The 23788-nt window shown below is 52.2% G+C and overlaps 1 protein-coding gene across 2 annotated transcripts in view; it reads left to right on the top strand.

Moving 5' to 3' along the window:
- Nucleotides 1–23788, top strand: part of RBL2 (RB transcriptional corepressor like 2) — a 722629-nt gene that overhangs the window by 632510 nt on the left and 66331 nt on the right. For both annotated transcript variants that reach the window (XM_085638866.1, XM_085638867.1), the window contains exon 21: nt 9129–9293. In XM_085638866.1, the coding sequence (XP_085494992.1) occupies nt 9129–9293 (165 nt within the window). The remainder of the gene's footprint in view (nt 1–9128; nt 9294–23788) is intronic.

Genomic DNA, 23788 nt, shown 5'->3' with positions numbered 1-23788 from the left:
ACCCCTATACTATCCAACACTTACCCCACTGTTGCACCCCCTGGAGTTAGAATAGTAATTTTTACCCCTATACTATCCAACACTTACCCTACTGTTGCACCCCCTGGAGTTAGAATAGTAATTTAAATGCGTTGTAAGTGCATGCGTTGTAAAAGTGTGCGTTGTAACGTCATACATCCGGCATTCCTCTATAAAGTGTATTTATGCTGGACACTGGGACAAATTTGTGGCCTTGTTTGGAGTCTGCAATACAAACCCCTTACAAGCTAATCTGTCAGATCTTTAATTGTTTGTTTTGTCTTTCACCCAGCAAGATCTTACAGTTGGCACTATTAAATGTCATTGATGAGGCCATTTGACTTGTTTGCGCTTCTGGACGCACCTTCCTTGTTTACACCACCTGTTGTGATGCAGTTTGTTAAAGGTTGAATACACGTTACTTTCCAAACTGTGATTCCTCATTGGGATGTTAATTTGGTCCTGACGTTTCTCGTGCACTCCCACTCCAGCTAATGCACGGCTGCTTGTTGCTTCTTCTGACTCTCAAAACTGTCTTCCTCATTAAGATCACTTCAGCCTACTGCACCTTTTTCCAAAACAAACTAGTGTTGAAGGCCAGGTAGGCCTTTTTCCCAAACTTTGTTACTCCTTTTCGTGTTGGGCAGTCCTTCACTCTCCCAACGTTCTTTGCTCTGCCTTACCCCTCAAAAGAGGAGAAGGAAATCCATTGGCTGCACCCCAAAATAGGCTTCAGCTTTTATATTAATCACACTAAAAACTAGTGAGTGGACAATCAGCTTTTTTGGGGGATATCAGGGACACAGAAAGATAAGGCTGTGCCGAAATGAAGTTTGTCAAGGTGGATAGTCTTCTATAATACGATGTGCTATGCACTGGCCAAGCAAATAAGCACAGGGCTACCATGTATTACTCGGAACCTGGGTGGGTTACATACGCATTATGAAGCAATGGGTCCCTACCGAAAAAATCAGAAGTACTTTAATCCTTTGTTGATAAGAATGGTGTAGTAACCTCCTCTTGAAACACTAGTTTCCTTCAGAAACACAACCGGAAGTTGAAATTGTAATCAAAGTGGTCATGCCGTTAAATATTCAAAATAAACCGCAAGTAAATATGTGCTCCTAGAAACACATGCATAGTAGAGGTGCAATACTTGTGAGGTGGTCAAAAAATGACACACAAAGTAACAAATATAGTTCAGATGCACTTGAGGTCAAGGATGGCTCCGGTACATTTTGGAATCCGGGTGAGTTTTACATGCTAAAATTCAACCCAGATGGGTTTAAATCCAGAAAATGGCAGTCCAATTGTAACATGTTGTCGATGTTTTGATCTCCTAATGGCAAATGATTTCAATAGGGCCTTCATCAGGATGGTGATGTAGCTGCACCAGGATGGTGATGTAGCTGCATCTCAATGTGCAAAAATGTGCAAGGAACCAAAATTAACTATTCAACTAGGGCAGCAAATAACCTAAAAGCAATGACCCTTTGTATGTTCACAGCTTTTCAGTGTGTGTATACAAACAGCAGCTAATGTTTGGAAAACAAGTTCTTTTGCTTTAGTAGATTGTTAACCCAAACCGCTTTTAGTTGTGTTTTTTTTTTTTTAATGGAAAGTAAAGCCTGCTCCTCCCTCTTACAATGTGTCTGAAACCACTGTGCACTGCTGGAATTCCCTTTTGATTAAGTCCCACCGTGACGGTGAGATGCCTTGAAATGGCAAAAGGTGGAGCCAGCATACTTTTCTTTTTACTTTTATAATGTTTAGCACTTCCCAAAGCCAGAATCACCTTCAGAAAAAACAGAGTCAGGGCACACTAAGTACTCGGATAAGGTTGAAATTTTACCATAAAAAAGAGTATACCTGGCTCCCTTAACAGGCTTTGTCTAACTGGAATCGTCACATCCCATTTCAGATTTAGCAACATGGTGCTTCACCAGAACCTCTTCAACTTAATATTTGTAAAAAGTATGAACCCTGTAAGAAGGAACGTAGGGCTTGATTTTGACTTTGGCGGAGGAGATACTCAGTCACAAAGGTGACACATATCTTGTCCGCCGTATTACAAGTTCTGTAGTAGGGGATCTCTGTGTATAGTCATAATCTATGAATAATCCCCGCCCATGTGCGGGGACCCCGGAGCAATCAAAAATATCTCTTAAGCTGTCCCGCATTTGCAAACCTGCAAAGACACTTAAGAGACAGACAAAATAATACAGCCTAAACACCACAAGGCTGCACTGGCCAGCACTTCCTCTGAAGTGAACACAAAAGCCAAAATAAAGTTGAAATGTCATTTTTATTCACATTTGACATGTTCCTTTATTATCACACACTCCCTTCACCAAAATCCCTTTAAACAATAGAGAGGAAGGGGTGGACAGACAAGCCCTATAGGCTGTCATTATGTGTCTGCTAAAGGGATACCGTGCCTTTAAGAAACTCTCCAGAGACCCCCGGTATCCCAGGATGCACAGCCAACACAAGTTACTTTCAGTTCTTTTTTCCGGCTCCTGCTAGCAGGACCCTGGAGCTTGAGCTCTACCCTTTTGGGTGGTTTAATTGATTAAAATCGGATTTTTTGGGTTAAAAGTGGTTTCATTCGACGTCTAAAGCCTTTGTCTACTACTGCCTGCAATCTGGAGCAGTTTTGGCCCACTCTCAGCATGGCTTTATTCGATAAATGCCCTGAGTGTGGGAGGAAGAAGGCTAAGACGGACCCACATGAGGTGTGTATCCTCTGCTTGTCGCCCTCACATGTCCCAGCTGCCTGTGACATCTGCAGCACCTTTTCGAAAAGGACCCTGAGGGACCGGGAGAAGACTCGCCTTCAGGGACAGGAGAAGCAGAGGACCGGTGAGACTTCAGGGCATGGAGGGTCCCATTCCCCCTCCTCCGCCCATGCTTCAGCCCCTGGAGGGACCTCCGGGCAGAAAAAGGAGCAGAAACGACACCTACCGGCTGGTAGGTCGCGTTCGACGTCGAAGGCGACGACGTCGACGGCGAGAGAGAAGGCACCGGTATGTTCGCCGTCGATCCAGGGCTCTGGGTCGCGGCAGCCTCGGCGTTCGACGTCGAGGGAGGGGCCGGCGAGACCCGGGACCGGGTCGCCGTCGCAGGTGTCACGGTCGACGTCGACAACACATCGACGTCGTACCGAGCCCCATGGACTGCACTCGCCACCGTCTACCCACGGCTCGACGATGACGGAGTCGACGCCGAGATCCCGGCGCCCGCCGTCGAGGCGGAGGCGTTCGACGCCGAGACGCAGGTCGACGTCGAGACACCAACGATCGACGTCGAGACATCAACGATCGACGTCGAGATACCAACGATCGACGTCGAGACATCAGCGATCGACGTCGAGATACCAACGATCGACGTCAAGATCGCAGCGGTCGACGCCGAGGCACCGGCGGTCGACGTCGAGACGCCAGGAGTCGACGTCGAGGGGACAGTCGACGTCGAGGCAGACACCCCGGCGACGGCGATCAAGGCGGGGCTCGACTCCGAGGAGGCATGGGTCGACGTCGAGGAGACTTGGTTCGACGTCGAGAGGACGATCGACTGCGGGCGGCACTCGTCGTCGAGGGCGAAGAGGCGCCGTTCGAGGTCAAGGTACAGTTCGACGTCCCAGACATCGGGGAATACGTCCTCGGTGATTACGATCTCCAGTCGGGGATCGTGGAGGCGCAACCGTTCGCCTTCGGTGGCTTCCCCGCGGGACAGGCCCGCCAAGAAGAGGAGAGTGGCCGCGAGCCCGGACAATGATGATGGGGGCTCTCCGGCTAGAAGTGATGGGGCTTCAGACCATCTGACCCCGCTGGGTACCCAGCGGCCGCCTTTGCCTCCGGTGCCCGACCTTCCACCGGCGCCTCCACCGGTGCCTGCACTGCCTCCTCCTCCTCAGCCTCCTCCTCTTCCTCCTCCTCCTCTTCCTCCTCCTCCACCTCCTCCGCTGCCTCTGCCCGTGCCTCAGCTGCCTGCCTCACCACCGCAGCCACCGCCTCCTCCCCCGAGGGTCCCTCACCGGCAGAGATCTCGCTCTCGACCCTCGCAGGCGATCACGGAGTAGGCGCAGATCCTCCACTCGCTCTGGACATGGTCGACGGAGGTATCGGTCCCGTTCCAGAGGGTCGAGGGGCACGTACTCTCCGGGGGCTGGCAAGTATTCGCCCTCGCTGTCAGAGACGCCTCCTACCCGCGTCTCCCCAGTGGATGACATTGCCACGTTCCAGGAGGTGTTGCTGAAAGGGGCTGCGAAGTTGGGGATATCAGTGACTACCCCTATTCCTACTACGTCTGTGATTTTTGAGACTTTGCATAAAGTACATCTGTCGCGCCCCCTCCTCCCGCTGGTCCCAGGACTGGAGGAACCTGCGATGGAGGTGTTCTTAACGCCGGCCGTGGTGAAGCCGGCGCCCTCGAGACTGTCAAAGAAGTACAGGGCCCCTGACTCGGATCCGGCGTTCCTCAGAGTGGACCCCCCACCGGATTCTGTTATCGTGGCGGCGGCTCGTAAGCAACACTCTACGACGCCTTCCTCCACGGCTCCCCCGGATAAGGAGAGTCGCAAAATGGACTCCTTGGGGAGGAGGATGTGCTCCACGTCGGCTACTACAATGAAGGCCGCTAGCGCCTCCGCTCTGTTGGGGCGCTATGACAGGTCTCTTTGGGACTCCCTGCAACAGTTCGCGGCCTCCCTGCCCAGAGACAAGAGGGAGGATTTTCAAGAGGTGCTGAACGAGGGCATGATGGTCTCTAATCAGATCATCAGTGCGGCGGGGGACGTGTCGTTGCTGGCGGCCCATGGGTACTGCCACGGCATACATATGAGGAGGCATTCCTGGCTGCGGCTGACTCCGCTCAAGCCGGAAGCGCAGCAGAAGATCGCCAATCTACCATTCTCTGGCACGACGTTATTCGGGTCGCATGCGGATGACGAGATGGCCCGCATGAAGGCTGAGGCGGAGACTCTTGAAGGCGGTGAGGCTGGAGCGGCCTAAGGAGCAGAGGAGGTCCTTCCGTTCCTCGGGCAGGCGCTACACCAAGCAGAGGGGCCAAGGGCGTCAGTCGGGCCCCCAGCAACAGCCCCAGCAACAGCAGCAGTACCAGAGGCAGCCCTTTCAGAAGCGCCAGAGGGGCAGAGGCCAGCATCAGTCCTCGGCGGGGAACAAAGGCCCGTCCGGGTCGAAGCCCTGAAAAGTTACTTCCCCCTCATCCGTTACCCGCTCCGGTGGGGGGAAGTATTCAACACTACCTGGCAGAGTGGAGGACAATAACACAGGACAAGTGGGTGCTGAATATTGTTTGCAATGGCTACTGTCTTCGTTTCACCAGTTCGCCTCCACAGATTCCACCAGTGCGCTCCCTGTACATGGTGCGGGAGCTCCAGCGGGAGGCGGACGTTCTATTAAAAAAGAAGGCGATAGAAGCTGTTCCTTTGAGGCAAAAAGGAAAAGGTCTCTACTCACGGTTCTTTCTCGTAAGAAAAAAAGACAAGAACGAGTTCAGGCCTATTCTGGATCTGCGTCAAGCAAACAGGTGGATCCGCCGAGAAAAGTTCCGTATGTTGTCCCTGCATCAGATTTACCCTCAGTTGCATCGAGGAGACTGGCTGTGCGCCATAGATCTGCAGGACGCTTACTTTCATGTGCCGATCGCACCGAAGCATCGCAAGTTCCTGAGGTTTCTGGTAGGCAACAACCATTACCAGTATTCCGTACTCCCGTTTGGCCTGAAGTCTGCGCCACGGACGTTCTCCAAGTGCATGGCAGTGGTCGCGGCACACCTGCGGAAGACCAAGGTGTTTGTGTACCCTTACCTGGACGACTGGTTGATCAAAGCGTCCACTTATCAGGAAGCCCAGTGCCATTTCAACAGGACGGCGGCTTTGCTTCACCGTCTGGGGCTGCACATCAACATGACGAAGTCAGTGCCGATCCCTGTGCAGTGTCTCCAGTACTTGGGGGCTTCAGTCAATACCTTGACCGCAAGCGTGTGTCCTTCGGAGGAGAGACGCTTATCGATCCGTGGGAAGGCTCTGCATCTCATCTCAGCCCGCTCTCCTACGGTGAGGACGGTGTCTTCATTACTGGGGTCGATGGCTTCTTGCATCTTCCTCACCCCCAATGCACGTCTGCATATGAGGCCCCTGCAGGAATGTCTGGAGGATCAATGGGACCAGAGGAGGGGGCGTTGGGAGGACAAGATCCAGTTGTCTCAGCACGCTCGGCAGTCGCTGAAATGGTGGTGTTCCCCAGAGAATGTCTGCAAGGGGACCCCTTTTCATAAGGACATTCCGGCCCAGACCATAGTGACCGATGCGTCTCTCCAGGGCTGGGGAGCGCATTCGGGCCCTCTTCAGATTCAGGGGATATGGTCGCAGATGGAGACGACCTACCATATCAACTTTTTGGAACTCAGAGCAGTGCACTTGGCCTTGAAGGCGTTCCATCCCTCCTTCAGGACGTCCTCCCTGCTGGTTCAGACGGACAATACTACGACCATGTATTACCTCAACAAGCAGGGGGGCTCCCGGTCACGCACCCTGTCTCGGGAGGCACAGGCGATCTGGAACTGGCTGGTGGCCAGGAATCTGACGATCATGGCGACCCACCTGCCGGGAGTGCAGAATGCCCAAGCAGACGCGCTCAGCAGACTCGTTCAAGAGAACCACGAGTGGGTGCTAAACGACGACGTGCTAAGAGACGTCTTCGCAGAATGGGGCACTCCGGATATAGATCTGTTCGCCACGGCAGAAAACAGCAAATGCCGCGACTTCGCGTCCAGGTACTACCAGCCAGGGACGCTGGGGAATGCACTATGGATCAGCTGGTCCAACAGCTTTCTCTACGCCTTTCCACCCATTCCCCTGATTCCGGCGGTGCTGATCAAGCTGTCGCAATCCAGAGCCAGAATGATCCTGATTGCTCCGGAGTGGCCGAGACAATGGTGGTTCACCGACCTTCTTCACCGGTCTGTTCTGCCACACCGGCGCCTGCCGTGCCGGCCGGACCTCCTCACGAAGTTCGGAGGGCAGATGGTTCACCCCAATCTCTCGTCCTTGAGTTTGGCAGCATGGCTCCTGAGCTAGTGCAGTATGGACACTTGCACCTGCCTCAGGACTGTATGGAGATCTTAAAAGAGGCTAAGAGACCGTCTACGAGGACCTCCTACGCCTATAAGTGGAAGAGATTCTGCTTATGGTGCAAGGCGAAGGACTTTGACCCTACATCCTGTAAAGAAGACGTTATTTTGCCTTATCTGCTGCAGTTAGCTCAGTTTGGGCTTAATTTCCAATCTATTAAGGTTCATCTCGCAGCTCTGACTGCGTATAGGAAGGGCCCTTCTCAAACCTCATTTTTTCAAATCCCTGTGATTAAGGATTTTTTGGAGGGTTTGCGTAAGGTGTTTCCCCCTGTTAGAAGGCCTTCTCCACCTTGGGAATTGAATGTGGTGTTATCTAGATTGATGAGGGAGCCTTTTGAACCTATCCATAAGGCTTCGCTGCAGCATTTGTCTTGGAAGGCGGCCTTCCTTGTAGCCATTACATCGGCCAGGAGGGTGAGTGAGATTCAGGCTCTGTGTTGCCAAGAGCCGTATACTGTTTTCCATGCTTCTAAAGTAGTGATGCGTACCCATCCTAAATTTTTGCCTAAGGTGATATCAGATTTCCATGTGAATCAGATGATAACTTTGCCTACGTTTTTTCAGCATCCTTCCTCTCCGGCGGAGAGGTCTCTGCATTCACTTGATGTGCGTAGGGTGTTGAAATTCTACCTGGATAAGACAAAAGATATCCGCAGGTCGGATCAACTGTTTGTTAATTATGGTTCGGTAAGAACTGGTTTAGCTACCTCAAAACAGTCCATTTCCAGATGGATTGTTTCCTGTATTCAGCTTTGTTACCAAAAAGCTAATAAAACATTAGGGGGTAAGCCTACAGCACATTCGACTAGAGGAAAGGCAGCTACCACCGCTTTGCTTAGGAATGTTCCCATTGCTGACATTTGTAAGGCTGCCACCTGGAAGTCAGTCCATACGTTTACAAAGCATTACTGCCTGGACTCTGATGCTAGGGCAGATGCGCAGGTTGGACAGGCTTCGCTAAGGAATTTGTTTGCACAGTGATTTGTTGGTGGTTGGTCTTACTCCACCGCTTCTTGTTGGTTGGGATGGGCTTGCCATTCTATTCATAGATTATGACTATACACAGAGATCCCCTACTACAGAAGGAGTAGTTTCTTACCTGTAACTCCAGTTCTGTAGTAGGGGTATCTCTGTTATAGTCATAAGCGACCCTCCCTCCTCCCCGGTGGAGTAACCTGACGGTATCAGGCCTGTTGTTATACACCTTCAAAAAGAACTGAAAGTAACTTGTGTTGGCTGTGCATCCTGGGATACCGGGGGTCTCTGGAGAGTTTCTTAAAGGCACGGTATCCCTTTAGCAGACACATAATGACAGCCTATAGGGCTTGTCTGTCCACCCCTTCCTCTCTATTGTTTAAAGGGATTTTGGTGAAGGGAGTGTGTGATAATAAAGGAACATGTCAAATGTGAATAAAAATGACATTTCAACTTTATTTTGGCTTTTGTGTTCACTTCAGAGGAAGTGCTGGCCAGTGCAGCCTTGTGGTGTTTAGGCTGTATTATTTTGTCTGTCTCTTAAGTGTCTTTGCAGGTTTGCAAATGCGGGACAGCTTAAGAGATATTTTTGATTGCTCCGGGGTCCCCGCACATGGGCGGGGATTATTCATAGATTATGACTATAACAGAGATACCCCTACTACAGAACTGGAGTTACAGGTAAGAAACTACTCCTTTCATATGATATAAATTGACATGCAATAACGCAGACGGAATATCAGTCACGTTTATGACGGAGTATCCCATTCGCCAAACTCTTTGAGTCAGATCCTATTTTCTTAACATATCCCGATTTACATGAAGGCAATATTTTTTTCTCATGACCCTTCTAGCTGCATTAAAACTGTGGTTTTGTACCATTATTCTTAAAACTTAATTTTCATATACTGCTGCTAGTAGTGTCCTTTTTCATAATTGGTGTGAACATGTATATTTTTCCTATTTCTTTTGTGCAGATTGAAGCTCCCCCTCTATCTCCATATCCATGCACAAGGTTTGGATCACCACGCCGAGTCCAGCTGTCCCAGAATCACCCAGTCTACATTTCTCCTCACAAGAGTGAAGATCCTCTTGCCCTACGAGAGAAGATTTTCTATTATTTCAGTAGCAGTCCCTCAAAGGTATGCTGGACGTAAAAGAGAATTTGGTTCACTCATTGGCAATTTATAATACATGCGCTTATTGAGTGCTGCATGAAGGGGAAGGTTTTGCCGAATTCTAACCAGAAAGGAGTATCACAAGATGACAATGTAGTAAATTGTCATTTGCAATGCACATAACCCCAGGGGGTAATGATGAATATGGTGTGTTGCTTGGCTTGCACCATGGTTTAATACTTCAAAAGTGATATCATATATGTTTTATCTTAATAAGAACTAAAAATACAGGCTTCTATTTAAAGTACTTAAAGTATATTTTTGTCATTTCCTGGCAGGAAATATTTTTCTTTCTTCACAAAACACCATCTTTTCTTGAGAAGTGAGCTTCATGTCACAGAAAAGTTGTGTATTGTTTGTCTTCCAGATACCCGGTTTCTTGACCACTGCAGAAAACTTTCAAGGTTTACCCACGAGAATGGAGAGAAAGTCTCTCTTCGTGGACTTGATAAGGAGGAGCTCAGATGTTAATTGTTCCTCTCAGGAGAATCTGGAATGTCAGGAGAGTGAGAACAAGGAGGACCTTCTACCAGTGATTCAATTTCCATTCCTCGAGTATGCCTAAGAGGGAGCTCTCACAATTTCAGACACTTTAGATGATATTGTTCTTTGAGATATTCTTCAAGATATTTTTCAGGGCATGGACATTCTGTGTCTTCAAGTTCTTCAAAGTGAAGATCCAGAAGATATTCACAGACCATGGCAGATTTGCCCCCGACCATAAGTTCTCCCATTGGCAATATAAATACTTTTCAGGAAGTTTTCATTCTGATGGATACTTCTAACCACAGATTCCTCACCTTTGGAAAATTCTCCAGGTGCATGACTGGATCCAGAAGTTTACAAAGCATTGCTCCTTCACGCCACTGGTTGGGTGCCATGCGGCTCCACGTTGAGTTTGTTCCACCCTGTAAGTAACAGAGCAGACTCACATATTGGTGCCACCACTGCGCACCAACATTAGTTCCTTTCTTTCTATGCTTTTGAATGCAAATCCAGAATTCTGCAGCCCTTTTTGTCGGGTGACTAATCTTTTCAGAAATCTTCTTTTCCAGTGTTTAAGAGATCGATGTCCCCACCAAACACTACAGTAGTCAAACCGTGTGAAGACTGTCTGAAACAGATGTCAGACAGACTTGCACAAGGTCTGTTTTTCACATTTGTACTCTGGGCACGACTTCAAGACGTTCATAGAATGCATTTTTACATACCCGAAGGCCATCCGGGACTGTGAATCAAAACTGTATGTCGCAGAACACCAGAAGAAGTCACAGAGCTCCCACAACTCGGAAATATAGGTGCATCTCAGGTCCTCTTCTCCCGGGTGTAGGGCGGCTGGATGCAGGGGTGTCTTTTGAGGTCAGATTTCATGTTACCGGGCCACTCGCAGTTGGGGGGTCTCCGTGCAGAGGCTGCATATGACATCAAGGCATCCTGGAGGGTTTAACCCACAGTAGACTTGGACTCTGGAGCGCTGGGGAACCTCGCTGGGACCGGTGGGCCACTCGGGGCGTAGGCGTCGGCTGTAGTGGTGGTTCCAGGCGTCTGGTTTCTTTGTCGTCAGCAGGCTCAGGGTCTGTCTTATGAGTTTCTTTTGAACAGAGCTGCTGTTCACAGGAGTTCTAGTCTTTGTCGAAGGTAGTCAGTCCTTCCAGAGGTTCTGGAGGTCGTTGGCTGTAGGACAAGGTGACTTTTGGTCAGAATCTCTGGAAACAGCAGAAGGGCGGTAGGGCTGGGGCCAAGTCAGTTCTTCTCTGCAGTCTCCTCTGCTGGGCGTCTTCTTTCGTCCTTCTTCTTCGTAGGTTGCGGGAATCTGTTTTCTGGGTTCAGGGCTGCCGCCTAAATACTGTATTTAGGGGGTGTTGTAGTAGTCTCAAGGTCAGTAGCCAACGGGCTACTGACCTTAGGGTGTCTACACCCTTAGTGTGCTCACTATACATGGGTGAGTGGGCACAATCCCTCACATTGATTGGAGAGTGCCTGCCATCTGCAAGATGGCGGGCACTGAAGAGTGGGCTTCACCGTACCTCCCTCACCTGAGTCGACTTGTCACCTCCCACGCTTTCCGGGAGCCGTAGCGGTTCCCACTCAAATGAAAGAGTTTTACGAGCCCATGCATCGCGTGTTTGAGCGGATAACATCACAATCTCACCAACAGGGTCCAGATCTCGAAAGGAATTGCGAGATACCTGCAGTGGTGGTTGACGAACTGCGATTGGGTCAATGTCAGACCCCTCTCTCTTCTCCAACCATATCTCATAGTCATGACAGATGCATCCCTTCTGGGATGAGACGTCCATCTGGGAGAGGTGGAGATCAGGAGACACTGGGCTCCACATACATTTATCGGTGCTCCAGGTGATTCGATTGGCATTGAAAGCATTTCTTCTCTCTGTCAAGGGGAAGCTGGTGCAGGTGTTCAGACAAAACCATCGCCATGTGGTACTGCAACAAGCAGGGTGGGGTCGTGGACCCTTTTGTCGGGAGGCTCTGTGTCTCTGGGCTTGTCTGGAACAGGGCATAACCCTAGTGGTTCAACACCTGGCAGGTTCTCTGAACGCCACGGCGGACAAACTCAGCCATCGATGCCTAGCGGATCACGAATGGCATCTCCAGTCAGAAGTGGCGCAAGGTCTTTTTCAGCAGTGGGGAGAACCTTGGTTAGATTTGTTCGCCTCGAAAGAGAAGGCGCAGTGTCAGCAGAACTGCGTGCTGGTTTTTCGAAGGCGGCTATTGCTCGGCAACACCTTTCATCGTAAGTCAAGCTCAGGCCTGCTATACGCCTTCCCGCCCATACGACTCCTGCCCAGGAGTTCTGAAAAAGATCAGGAACGACCGGGCCCAAGTCATCCTTGTGGCTCCGGGATGGACCAAGGAGAGTCTGGTATACAGAGGTTTTGAGAATAAGCATCGATCCTCCGATCTGGCTGCCCCTTCGGGAGGATCTTCTGTCGTAGCAACAGGGGAGGGTTCTCCACTCGACCCTGTCAACTCTGCACCTCCATGTTTGGAGATCGAGCGACGACAATTTATAGCTTTTAACCTTCCTCCAGAAGTCTGTAAGTTATTCTGGCGGCCAGGCGGCCCTCCACTAAGACGGTAAATGCCTGCTATTGGCAGAAATTCATATTATGCTATACAGAGAGGTTTATTGACCCTCTTTCTGCTTCTCTTTCTACTGTTCTTTTTTTCATTCTGACACTTGCCCAGCAGGGCTCTTCTTTCTGCACTCTCAAGGGTTATCTTTCTGCTCTGTCTGCTTTTTTGCTGCCGCCAGACCAACCTTCTCTCTTTAAATCTCCCATTGTGCACAGATTTTTAAAAGGGCTGACTCATCTGTTTCCACCTACGCCCTTTGTCATGCCACAGTGGAACCCTTAATTTTGTCCTCCCCTATCTGATGTGCACTCCTTTTGAGATGTTACACAATTGTCCCCTCCGGCTTGTTGACCATCAAAACAGCCTTCTTGGTGGCGATAACCTCGTCCCGGAGGGTGAGTGAGCTGCAGGCATTATCTTGCTTGCTGCATATCTCATGTCCTTTCTAGAAAAAGTGGTGCTTCGCACCCGGGCATCCTTTTTACCGAATGTGACACCTTTCCACCGGGGTCAGTCCATCACGTAGCCCACCTTCAGTGCTCCCCCGCATCCCTCTTAGGAAGAGGAGCGTCTCCACTGTCTGGACCCAAAAAGAGCCTTGTCGTTCTACCTTGACCGCACTAAAGAGTTCTGGGTGATCGACCAACTCTTCGTGGGGTACGTGGAAGCGAAGAACGGAAGGACAATGCAGAAAAAGACCATTTGTTGCTGGGTCGTTCTCTGGATCAAGATCTGCTACGGCCTGGTGAAGAAGCAGCCCCCTGAGGGATTAAGGGCCCATTCCACCAGGGGAAAGGCTGCAACTACGGCCTTGGCACTGGGTGTCCCTGTGCAAGACATCTGTCAAGCAGGAACGTCGTCCTCTTTGCACACATTTGCAAAACACTATTACATGGATGGTTAAATCCGCAGGGACGGGCATTTCACTCACTCGGTGCTGCAGGACTTCCTATTTTAGGATATTGGTCTGCAACCCACCGCCGGGATGGTATGGCTTGGGTATCTAGTTCAAAGGTAAGCAATCTGCAGCTAGAGCTCTCTATCAGATGAACAAGTTACCTTCTATAGCGCATTATCTGATAGAGACTCTAGCTGCAGATTCCTTACAGCCCCACCCATGCCTCCCCGCTTTTGAGACTAATAATGTAGGGCTAGGGTTACTCCCCTTCATCAGGGCCCTAGCTTTGCACACGACTACGTTAGTTACATTGTGGATCTGCGCTTCTGGCATGCAAAAAGGAAAAGTACTGACGTCTGCACACCTGGGTGTTGCCTATATAGGCACCGCGACGTCATAACCGACGCTACCGACCTGGACAAAGTCACACAGAGCCAATTGGAGCCACCCGATGCTGCGCGCAAGGGGTATTGCTCAGTGAAAGTTTCCAGATCCAGCCTCACGCCTGGGAATTTAAAGGTAAGGAATATACAGCTAGATCGTCTCTGCCAGATAATGCGTTACTGAAGGTAAGTAACTTGTTCGATGTGTATGTATTGTGTTTATTTCCACTGATCAGTGATGTCTCCCAGTTTATTTTTCAGTGAAATAGTGATGATTGTGGTTTGGATACTTGCACATAGTTTGAGGCATGTGAGCTGTATGTCACATGCTTTGCATAGCCTGCGATCTAGTGTTGGGTCCGGATGGTTGCACATTGTTTTTGTACGAAGTCTTTCCTAGTCACTAGGTAAGGTGACTCCTCCTTTCGGTGATAGTGCACATGGGCATCTGCTCCATTGTTTTTTTCCGCCATCGGGTTCGGATGTGAATTGCTGCACTCCGGTTCGGCACTGTTTCTTGGGTTCCCTTCGATGTGCAATCCACTACCCTCGGCGGTATTGTTCCTCGATCGCCTTTCCCATTATCCACGTATCGTTTTAACTCAAAGATCTTGGATCGGAAAACTTGTGGAGGGCCGTTGGGCCTACCTGACCGGGTTCGCCTACAGTCGATGGAACGGACTCCGTTCAGGCTCTTTCCCGGGTGTCGCGCAAGGTTTCCGCGCAACGACCTGCACGAAGTGTGCAACCTCTGTTTTTCCCCGGAACGCGACGAGACCGTCAGGTTTGACGTCACGAGATGCAGTACCAAGGCGGCTCCGTACCGGACATCTTCGGCGAAGATTCCGACCGAGAAGAAAAACAAGCTGAAGGAGCCGAGGAAGAAGAACACGTCTCCGTGTCCGAGGCCGACTCCGACATAGAAGAAGAGGAGCAAGTTACACTGGGTCAGCGTAACGCGAGTACTGAAGCCCACTTGCCCCAACAACACAAGACCAAAAAGGCTCCAGTCCTTCCTCTGCCTGTGGGCCAAGGTTGGCACGAGAAAAAGTTTTGAGAGCACCGCCGCCGAAACACAAAGAGAATCCTTCCGGCTCAGTCTCGAGTCGGCCCCATACCAGCGCCGAACCGATATCCTCAGCGCTGAAATCAAAGCATGTCGTGGTCCACAGTCCATCTTTATCGAAGACTAAATTTTCGGTACCGATGAGTTCAGAGCCAAAACATTCGACACTGAAAACGGTGGGCAAAGACAAAAAGACTCCACCAAAAGAGCCTTGGTACGATGTTCCACCTTCAGATCCAAAACAGAAAGAACTGGTTATAAATCCAGACACTGGTCATATCCATGCCAAATTGACCAAAAAAAGGAAAACGGGACAACAGGAAGAGTACCACATTTCCCTGAAGAGAAAAAATTTAGCTACTAACCCTTCACCACCATATATTCCACTTCCTTCGCCCACTAATCCTCAATTACTCATCACACCCACTCATTCACCACCATCACTATCACCTTACCCACAGGATGAAGGGGATGAGGATAGGCCACAGGCCATGGGAGGATTATGACACTGACCCAAACACGGATAATAACCCTGACTTGTATCCAACCAGACCATCATGACCTGACGACAATATAGGGTACACTGAGCTTCTTATCTGAAAGAAACACGTTAGTTAGATTACTCACCTTAGAAGATCCCCAGGCGTCCGGCAGGATCCGGAAAGATTTTTGTAGCAATACCCCTTGCGCGTCGCTAGGCGTCGTCTGCGGCTCCGCGTCCGTCGTCTGCGTCGTGCGCCGGAATGACGTCGGAGTACTTAGGCGCCGCCCTCGCGCGCTGACGTCCGTTCTTCTTTTTTCCGCGCCAGTAAACGCCAATCCGGGAAGAGCTTACCCCTAGTCATTTTTTGACTAACTTTTTGACTCTTTTTGGTCTATCGACTCGACTCTGGTGGCGGTAGGATGCCTGGTTTTAAAGCCTGTGACGCCGGTCATCACCTGATGTCGGTGACGGATCACCATCGCCGGTGCCTTTACTGCCTGGGGGCCGACCACGACGCGGAGTCGTGCCCCGTCTGTCGGGCCTTGACATCGAAAGCTAGGCGGGAGCGGTCCCGTAAGCTTCTCGAGCTTCGGCACTCGGCTCCGCGCCGCTCTCGGTCCCGGTCCAGGAGGAGGTCCAAGGACCGATCGCGGAGCCACAGCCATCGTCATCGCTCGTTGGGGTCTTCGGGTAAGTCGAAGCACTCCAAGAAGTCCAAGAGACGACATCGCTCTTCGGACTCCCCTCGCCGGTCGCGCGACTCGGCCGAGGGTCAAGGTGGTCCCACCCCAGCGGCTCCGTCGGAGCCGCAGGAGCCGCGCCCCCGCCGGTCCCTGGGACTGACGCGACTCCGGCGGAGGTCAGTGCCTTCCTCTCGGCCATGAGGGGCCTGGCTCTGCCGTCGACGCCGGCAGGCGCGCCATCGGGCCCCGCAGGCTCGACTGGGCGACCTTGCGTGCCGGCGGCTCCGGCCCCTGCGCCGTCGACGGCTCCGGCCCCGACGCCGCAGGTCCCCAAGGGATCCAGTCCTGGATCTTGGTCGGCGCCGGTCGACCTCACGACGCCTCCTCCGCCGGCACCGACACCAGTTCCACCTCCGACGCCGTCCCCGGACGATGTCATTCCCCAGTTTAGTCCGGGTCCGGCGCTGCCGGTGCCGATTGGTGAACACTTCATCTACTGCCCGGCTCCGATCGTTCCTCCTTTTTATCGGGAATCGGATGACGAGGGCGACTGGGAGGGTATGATGACCCTATGGCCGCTCAGGCCCAACTTTCTCAGGACTGGGCAGAGGAATTGGGGGATGCCAGCGGTCTGGATACCTCCCCGGACGCTGGTTTCATCTCTCCTCCGACTGTGGCCTCGGAGGAGGGTGCAGCCTTCTCAGTGGTGCTGCGCAAGGCGGCCGAAGCCCTAGGGCTGGAGTTGCCTGCTGTGGCCGTGAGGACTAACGTCCTCACTGAGGTCCTTCAACCGACAGCAAGCTCCACTGAGCCTCTGCTGCAGGTTAATGAGGCCCTCATTGACGTTCTGCAGGGCACTTGGTCCAAGCCCTCCACAGTCCCTCCTGTGGACAGGAACGTTGCCCGGCGCCAACGCCCTGCTCCAGGCAACCCCAGTTTCCTCTCCCAACACCCCACCCCCGAGAGTCTGGTTATCTAGGCCTCAACCTCCCAATCCTCCGGATCGGGAATCCAAGAGGTTGGAGCAGTTTGGCAAGAAACTGTTCTCGTCCCTGAGTTTGGGACTGCGGTCTTTAAATACCACTTGCCTTTTGGACCGTTATTCCCACTCTCTGTGGGATACGGTGGAGGACGTGCTGCCCCTGTGCCCGGTGGAGGCCCGGACACGACTCACTCAAGCTCTTGCTGACGGTCGAGATGCAGCACGGCATGCCATACGGTGTGGACTTGACACCACGGACTCGCTGGGTCGGGCGATTTCCACCACGGTGGCGCTTCGGCGTCACGCCTGGACATCCCCCGAAAATGACGTGGACCTCAGCCAGAGTTCCCTCATGGACATGCCCTTTGATGGCACTCGCCTTTTTGGTGAGAAGGCGGACAGTGCGCTGGCTCGGTTCAAGGACTCCCGGGCCACGGCCAAGTCCTTGGGTCTTTCGGCCCCGCGGCCGCAAACTTCCGCCTTTCGTCCCTTTCTTGGCCAAGGAAGGGGCGCCTCCTCACGTCCGCCCAGCCACCGGCCGCAGAACCAACCTGCACGCGGACGTGGATTCCGCCGAGGCGGTACTGGAGGTCAACGTGCCGGTCAGTCCACATCCACCCCGGCAGCATCCGCCTCAAAGCCCTCCTAGTCTGAGCTTTCAGGCCCATTCAACGCCAGTGGGCGGCAGAGTTCGCCATCACCTACTCCCCTGGCGCTCCATCACGTCGGACAGGTGGGTGCTGCAAATCGTCCGAAGGGGCTACTCCCTCCCCTTCGAGACGACCCCTCCAGCCATGCCACCGCTGAACCACCGTATGTCGGGGGATCATTTGCATCTTCTACAAGAGGAAGTTTCGGCCCTCTTGGCCAAAGAGGCCGTCGAGCGCGTTCCTGGTCCAGAAGTAGGTCGTGGTTGTTATTCCCACTACTTTCTGGTTCCCAAGAAGGGCAAAGGGGGCCTACGCCCGATCTTGGACTTAAGGAGCGTCAACGCCTTCCTCCGGAAGGACTGGTTCAAGATGCTCACTTTAGCTCAGGTTCTGGCTGCCCTAGACCCTGGAGACTGGATGGTAGCGTTGGACTTGCAGGACGCCTATTTTCACATACCCGTCCTGCCGGCCCACCGGCGTTACCTACGGTTCACGGTGGGTCAGGAGCACTTTCAGTTCACCGTGCTCCCCTTCGGCCTCACCAGTGCCCCTCGGGTGTTCACGAAAGTGATGGCGGTGGTCGCAGCTCATCTGCGCAGATCAGGGGTTCCAGTCTTCCCCTGTCTCGACGACTGGCTGTTGAAGGCGGGCTCGCCCTAGCAAGTAGTCTCCCACCTCCAGACTACGGCCGACCTCCTGCACTCACTGGGGTTCTCCATCAATGTGCCGAAGTCGCACCAGAAGCTCCTTTTCATTGGAGCGGTACTCGATTCGGCGCAGTTCCGGGTCTGTCCGCCGGAACAGCGGGTCCGGGACATTCAGGCCCTGATTTCCATCTTCCGGCCTCTGTTCCGGGTTTCGGTCAGGTTGGTGCTGCGGCTTCTGGGGCTGATGGCCTCCTGCATCCTGTTGGTACGTCACGCCAGGTGGCGGATGCGGGCTCTGCAGTGGGACCTGAAGTTTCAGTGGGCCCAGCATCGAGGCAACCTGTCCGACCAGTTCCTGATCTCGGAGGGCACTGCGAACCAGCTGCAGTGGTGGCTCACGAATCGCCATTGGGTCAGCGGCAGATCCCTCTCCCTACCCCAACCGGAGCATGTCGTAGTGAAGGATGCGTCCCTCCTGTGATGGGGGGGCCATATGGGAGAGGCGGAGATCAGAGGACTCTGGTCTCCGGCGGAGACTCGGCTCCATATCAACCTCTTGGAGCTGAGGGCAATCCGACTTGCACTGAAAGCCTTCCTTCCCTCTGTCCGGGGAAGTGTCGTGCAGGTGTTCACGGACAACACCACCGCCATGAGGTATTGCAACAAACAGGGCGGGGTGGGGTCGTGGACCCTTTGTCAGGAGGCTCTGTGCTTCTGGACATGGCTGGAACATCAGGGCATCACCCTGGTGGTTCAACATCTGGCGGGCTCTCTGAACGCCAGAGCAGACTAACTCAGCCGCCGGTGCATGATGGATCACGAATGGCGTCTGAACTCGAACGTGGCGCAAGGTCTCTTTCTGCAGTGGGGAGAGCCTTGGTTAGATCTATTCGCCACCGAAGAGAATGCGCAATGTCAGCAGTTCTGCGCGTTGGAGTTTCCAAGGCGGCACTCGCTCGGAGACGCTTTTCGGCGCGAGTGGAGTTGCGGTCTGTTGTACGCCTTTCCGCCTTTACCACTTCTGCCCAGAGTGCTGAAGAAGATGTGAGAAAGTGGCTCTGTATATACTGTTCCCTAATAGGTACAGGGTGTACAGAGTCCACAGTCCCCCAGAGGCTGATAGAGGTCAAAGTTAGGTATGACCTTACTCTCAAAAGTGGTAGCTTGGTCGAGCAGTAAGGCAGTACCAGAGGACAGTGTAAAGCATTTATTGTGCACACTCAGTCAGCAAATGGTTTCACACACTCAATAACTGAACTCTAGGCCAATGGTTTATATATATAAAATATATGCTTGTTTTATTTTTAGAACCACAAGGGGGTAAAAATATACTTTCTCAGAATGAGAGGTTGAATATAAATACTTTTGTCTTAAGCAATAAATTTGTGTAAACAGTCACAGTTGGTTGCAATAAACAGTCCTATTTCCTAAACATAACAATGCATGGAGCTCAATGGTAAATTCAGGTTATTTGTAATAAATTACTTTTCAGATTACTTTTGGAATTCCAGGTCTGGCTCCTAGATCCAGCCTTGGGTCAGTATTCAGAATCAAGTGATGAAAGTCGACTTAATAACTGTAATGATTTTTAAATAATATTTAGCTATTTCAAAAGTTAGCACTTAAAAAATATTTCAAAGAAGACATTCAATGGATCTCTATGGCAAGAAATTCAAATTGCAGGTAGAGTACTTTATCGTTACTTTAGTAATCCAGGACTGGGTACCTAGACCCAGGACTGGGGTCCTTATCAAAAACAGGTAAGTAATTTCGTTTGCAGAAATGGTACGATTTTAAAAGAATATTTCAAATTTGCAAAAATAGACACTTAGAAGAAATTTCACAGAAAAGCAGACAATGGTTTCCTATGGGAGAAAAATGAGTTAGAGGTAAGTATAGTTGTGAACACTTTTCAGGGTCAGGGCTGGGCACCAAGATCCAGCACTGGGAGTTCACCTAGGAGCAGGTGAGTAAATTCGTTTTTGTCACTTGGCTGATTTTTGGTGAATATTTGCAGTTTTGAAAAGTTCACACTTAGAAGATTTTTCAAGAAAAAGCCAGTCAATGTTACCCTATGAGGAAAATGAAGTTAGCGGTTTAAGGGTAAGTACTCGACTGGCAGAGTTGAAATTCCGGGCATGGACTCAGGGGTCCCCCAGTGTCAGGTAGGTACAGTTGGTTCACCCTCAGCGGTTTCGGGACGGCCGGGTGCAGAGAGAGTTAGGCCCAATGTTATCCTATGAGGGATAGGGGGGCCTTGGTTGGTGGCTGCTGTCTGGCAAGCCACGCGGCTGTGGGAGCTGGGCTCCTGGTCACTTACTCAGGGCAAGTGGGGAAGTAGGTTAGTGTAGAGAGTGCACTGCCAGGGCCACTCGGGCGGCTGGGTGCAGGGTGCTTTTGAGCCTTCGGGCGCTCAATGGAAATCAATGGGAATGTTCCGGTTTGGAAAAAGGCTGCAGGCTCGGGGACGAGGAGGTTTCAGGTGCCACCACCACTTCGAGAGGTAAGTTGGGTAGTTGTAGGTTAGGTGGGTACCCCGGGATTGGGCACAGGGGGCCGCAGGGCGCCGGGTGCAGGGGTGCCTTTTGACGTCGGGAATCTTACCCTCTGGTTGATCGTGGTTGGGGTGGCACTCGGTTCTGAGGCTGCAGGCTTCCTCCGGGATGTCGAGGGGGGTCCTTGGGTGCCGGACTCGGGGTCACAGTCGCCGTGAGGTCGTCCTCAGGGTCTTGGTCCACTCCGGCACTGGCCAGGCTTGGCTGGTGCTGTGTGTTGGGTCCGCGGTTCCGGGCTGCTGCCAGGGGTTAAAAATAGGTTTCTCGAGTAGACCCTCTACTCATGGGAGTCCCAGGGGCTTAGAGCCAAAAGGTAGCCAGGTCCTCCGGAGTTGGTGAGGTTGCTGGCCACGAGAGATGCCGCGCTGGTGCAGGTTCGAGAGTCGACAGGCCGGTAGGGCTGGGGCCAAAGCAGTTGGTGTCTTCTCTTTTTAGCAGTTGCAGGGCAGGTCCTTGTTCTTCTTGCTCTTCTTGTAGTTTTCTATCTGGAATCTGAGGAAGGAAGGTTCAGGGTGCCCCTAAATACTAGATTTAGGGGCGTTACAGGTAGGTGAAGGCCAGGGACCAATGGGTCCTTGTCCTGGGGTGGGTACACCCCCTATCCTGCCTCTCTCCTGTGGGAGGGGGGCAGTAGCCTAATCCTGATAGGGTAGGGCCTCCCATCTTCAAGATGGCGAGAGCCCGGAGATGTGCTTCACCTCGCCTCCCCCACCTGAGGGGTGGGGTGGGCAGGCTGGCACATCCCCTGTCCTTGTATGGGGTTTCCGACCAAGCTTCCCGCCAGAGTGGGGGGTTGCAGTGGCCTGGGGAAACTCCAAATGGCGGCCTGCCTTTGAAGCTTCCCTTTGCTCATCCTGGGGGAGGAGATTTCTCACCTCACCCAGGATGTGCATTGTTGCAGGCTTGGGAGAGCAGGGGCTCTCCCACCCAGGGGTCCAGCAACGTGTCTGCTGTGTGGCAGCCTGGGCAGCCTCAGAGCAGACGTGGATTGTAAGTTAGCTGTAAGGGGGCATCTCTAAGATGCCCTCTGGGGTGCTTAGTACATTAAATCCCACACTGGCATCAGTGTGGGTTCAATGTGCTGAGAAGTTTGATACCAAACTTCCCAGGCTTTAGTGTTGCCAATATGGTGCTGTGGAGCTCGTGTTTGACAAGCTCTCAGCACCATGTACTCTTAAATGACAGCACTGCACTTACAGTGCCCAGGAATGGACCCGGGTACTGTAGGGGCACAGGGCTCCTGCTCCTGTGCCCACACCATAGGCGTAATGCACCCAGCCAGAGGGGTGGCTGACATATGCTTTGGCAGTGTAGGTGATGGGCATGGTACACAGTGATGTGTGCCATGTCGACTCTTTGTTTTGTCCTGCACCCAGACACTCAGCCTGCAAGGGCAGTGTGTGTGTAAGGCTACAGGGCCTCTGAGGGTGGCACAATGAGTGCTGCAGCCCTTAGAGGCCTTCCCTGGCCACAAGGCCCTGGGTACCTAGGGTACCATTTACTAGGGGCTGACATGTGGCTAGGGTTTGCCAATTTGGAGTTTGTGTGGTTTAAGGAAGGAACATAGGCCCTGGGCACCTGATTGGCAGGAACCCAGGGTACACTCAATCGAAGTACATTCAGCAATTTAGCAAAAAGTGGGGGCATACCATGCAAGAAAGATGGCACTTTCTCACAGAAGATCAGGCGCGACCGGGCCCAAGTCATCTTGGTGGCTCCGGATTGGGCACGAAGGTACTGGTATCCCGAGCTACTCAGTATGTCCGTCGATCCCCCGATACGTCTGCCTCTTCAGGAGGACCTTCTGTCGCAGCAGCAGGGGACTGTCCTCCACCCGAACCTGTCCAGCCTCCACCTCCATGCGTGGAGATTGAGCGGCGACAGTTGATGCCATTTGACTTGCCTCCTGAAGTCTGTGATGTCATTCTGGCAGCCAGGAGTCCCTCCACAAAGACGGTATACGCCTGCCGGTGGAACAAATTTGTGGCATGGTGCACAGCAAAGGCTGTGGATCCCATTTCTGCCCCTCTTTCCTAGGTTCTCCTCTTTCTTCGGCCCAGCAGGGCTCTGCTCTGGGCACCTTGAAGGGTTATCTTGCTGCAATATCTGCTTTCTTAAGGCTTCCTGATCAACCTTCTCTTTTCAAGTCCCCTGTTGTCTCCCGTTTTCTCAAGGGCATTACTCATATGTTCCCTCCTGTTCCATTCGTAATGCCTCAGTGGGACTTGAACCTTGTTCTTACTTTTCTGATGTGCGCTCCCTTTGAGCCCCTTCACAACTGTCCACTTCGTCTACTGACTCTGAAAACTGCCTTCCTGGTGGCTATCACCTCCGCTAGGCGGGTGAGTGAGCTCCAGGCTCTGTCAGCAAAGCCTCCCTTCCTTTTGGTTCATCTGGATAAGGTTGTCCTCCGGACCCGTCCTTCTTTCCTTCCTAAAGTCGTGACTCCCTTTCACATCGGGCAATCTGTCATGCTGCACACCTTCTTTCCGCATCCTTCAAAAGATGACCAGAGGCTCCACCGTCTGGACCCAAAACGTGCGCTGTCATTTTATTTGGCCCGCACAAACCAGTTACGGGTGGACGACCAACTTTTTGTTGGATATGTAGGTGCGAAGAAGGGTAAAGCTGTGCACAAGCGGACCATCTCGCGATGGGTCGTGTTGTGTATTAAACTCTGCTATTCTTTGGCGAAAAAGGTCCCTCCTGTTGGGCTGCGAGCCCATTCCATCCGGGCTACAGCGGCGACAATTGCCCTGGGACGGGGAGTCCCCTTGCAGGACATCTGTCAGGCGGCGACGTGGGCTTCGCTGCACACGTTCGCCAAGCACTATTGCCTGGACAGCCAAGTCTGGAGAGATGGCCACTTTGGCCGTTCTGTTCTTCAGGACTTTCTGGTGTGATCTTGGTTCGCAGGCCCACCTCCGGGGTTGGTATTGCTGAGGTATCTATTCTAAGGTGAGGAATCTAACTAACGTGTTTCTTTCAGATGAACAAGTTACTTACCTTCGG

This window comes from Triturus cristatus, chromosome 12, assembly GCF_964204655.1.
Source record: "Triturus cristatus chromosome 12, aTriCri1.1, whole genome shotgun sequence".
NCBI lineage: Eukaryota > Metazoa > Chordata > Amphibia > Caudata > Salamandridae > Triturus > Triturus cristatus.
This window is presented reverse-complemented; position numbering and strand designations above follow the sequence as displayed.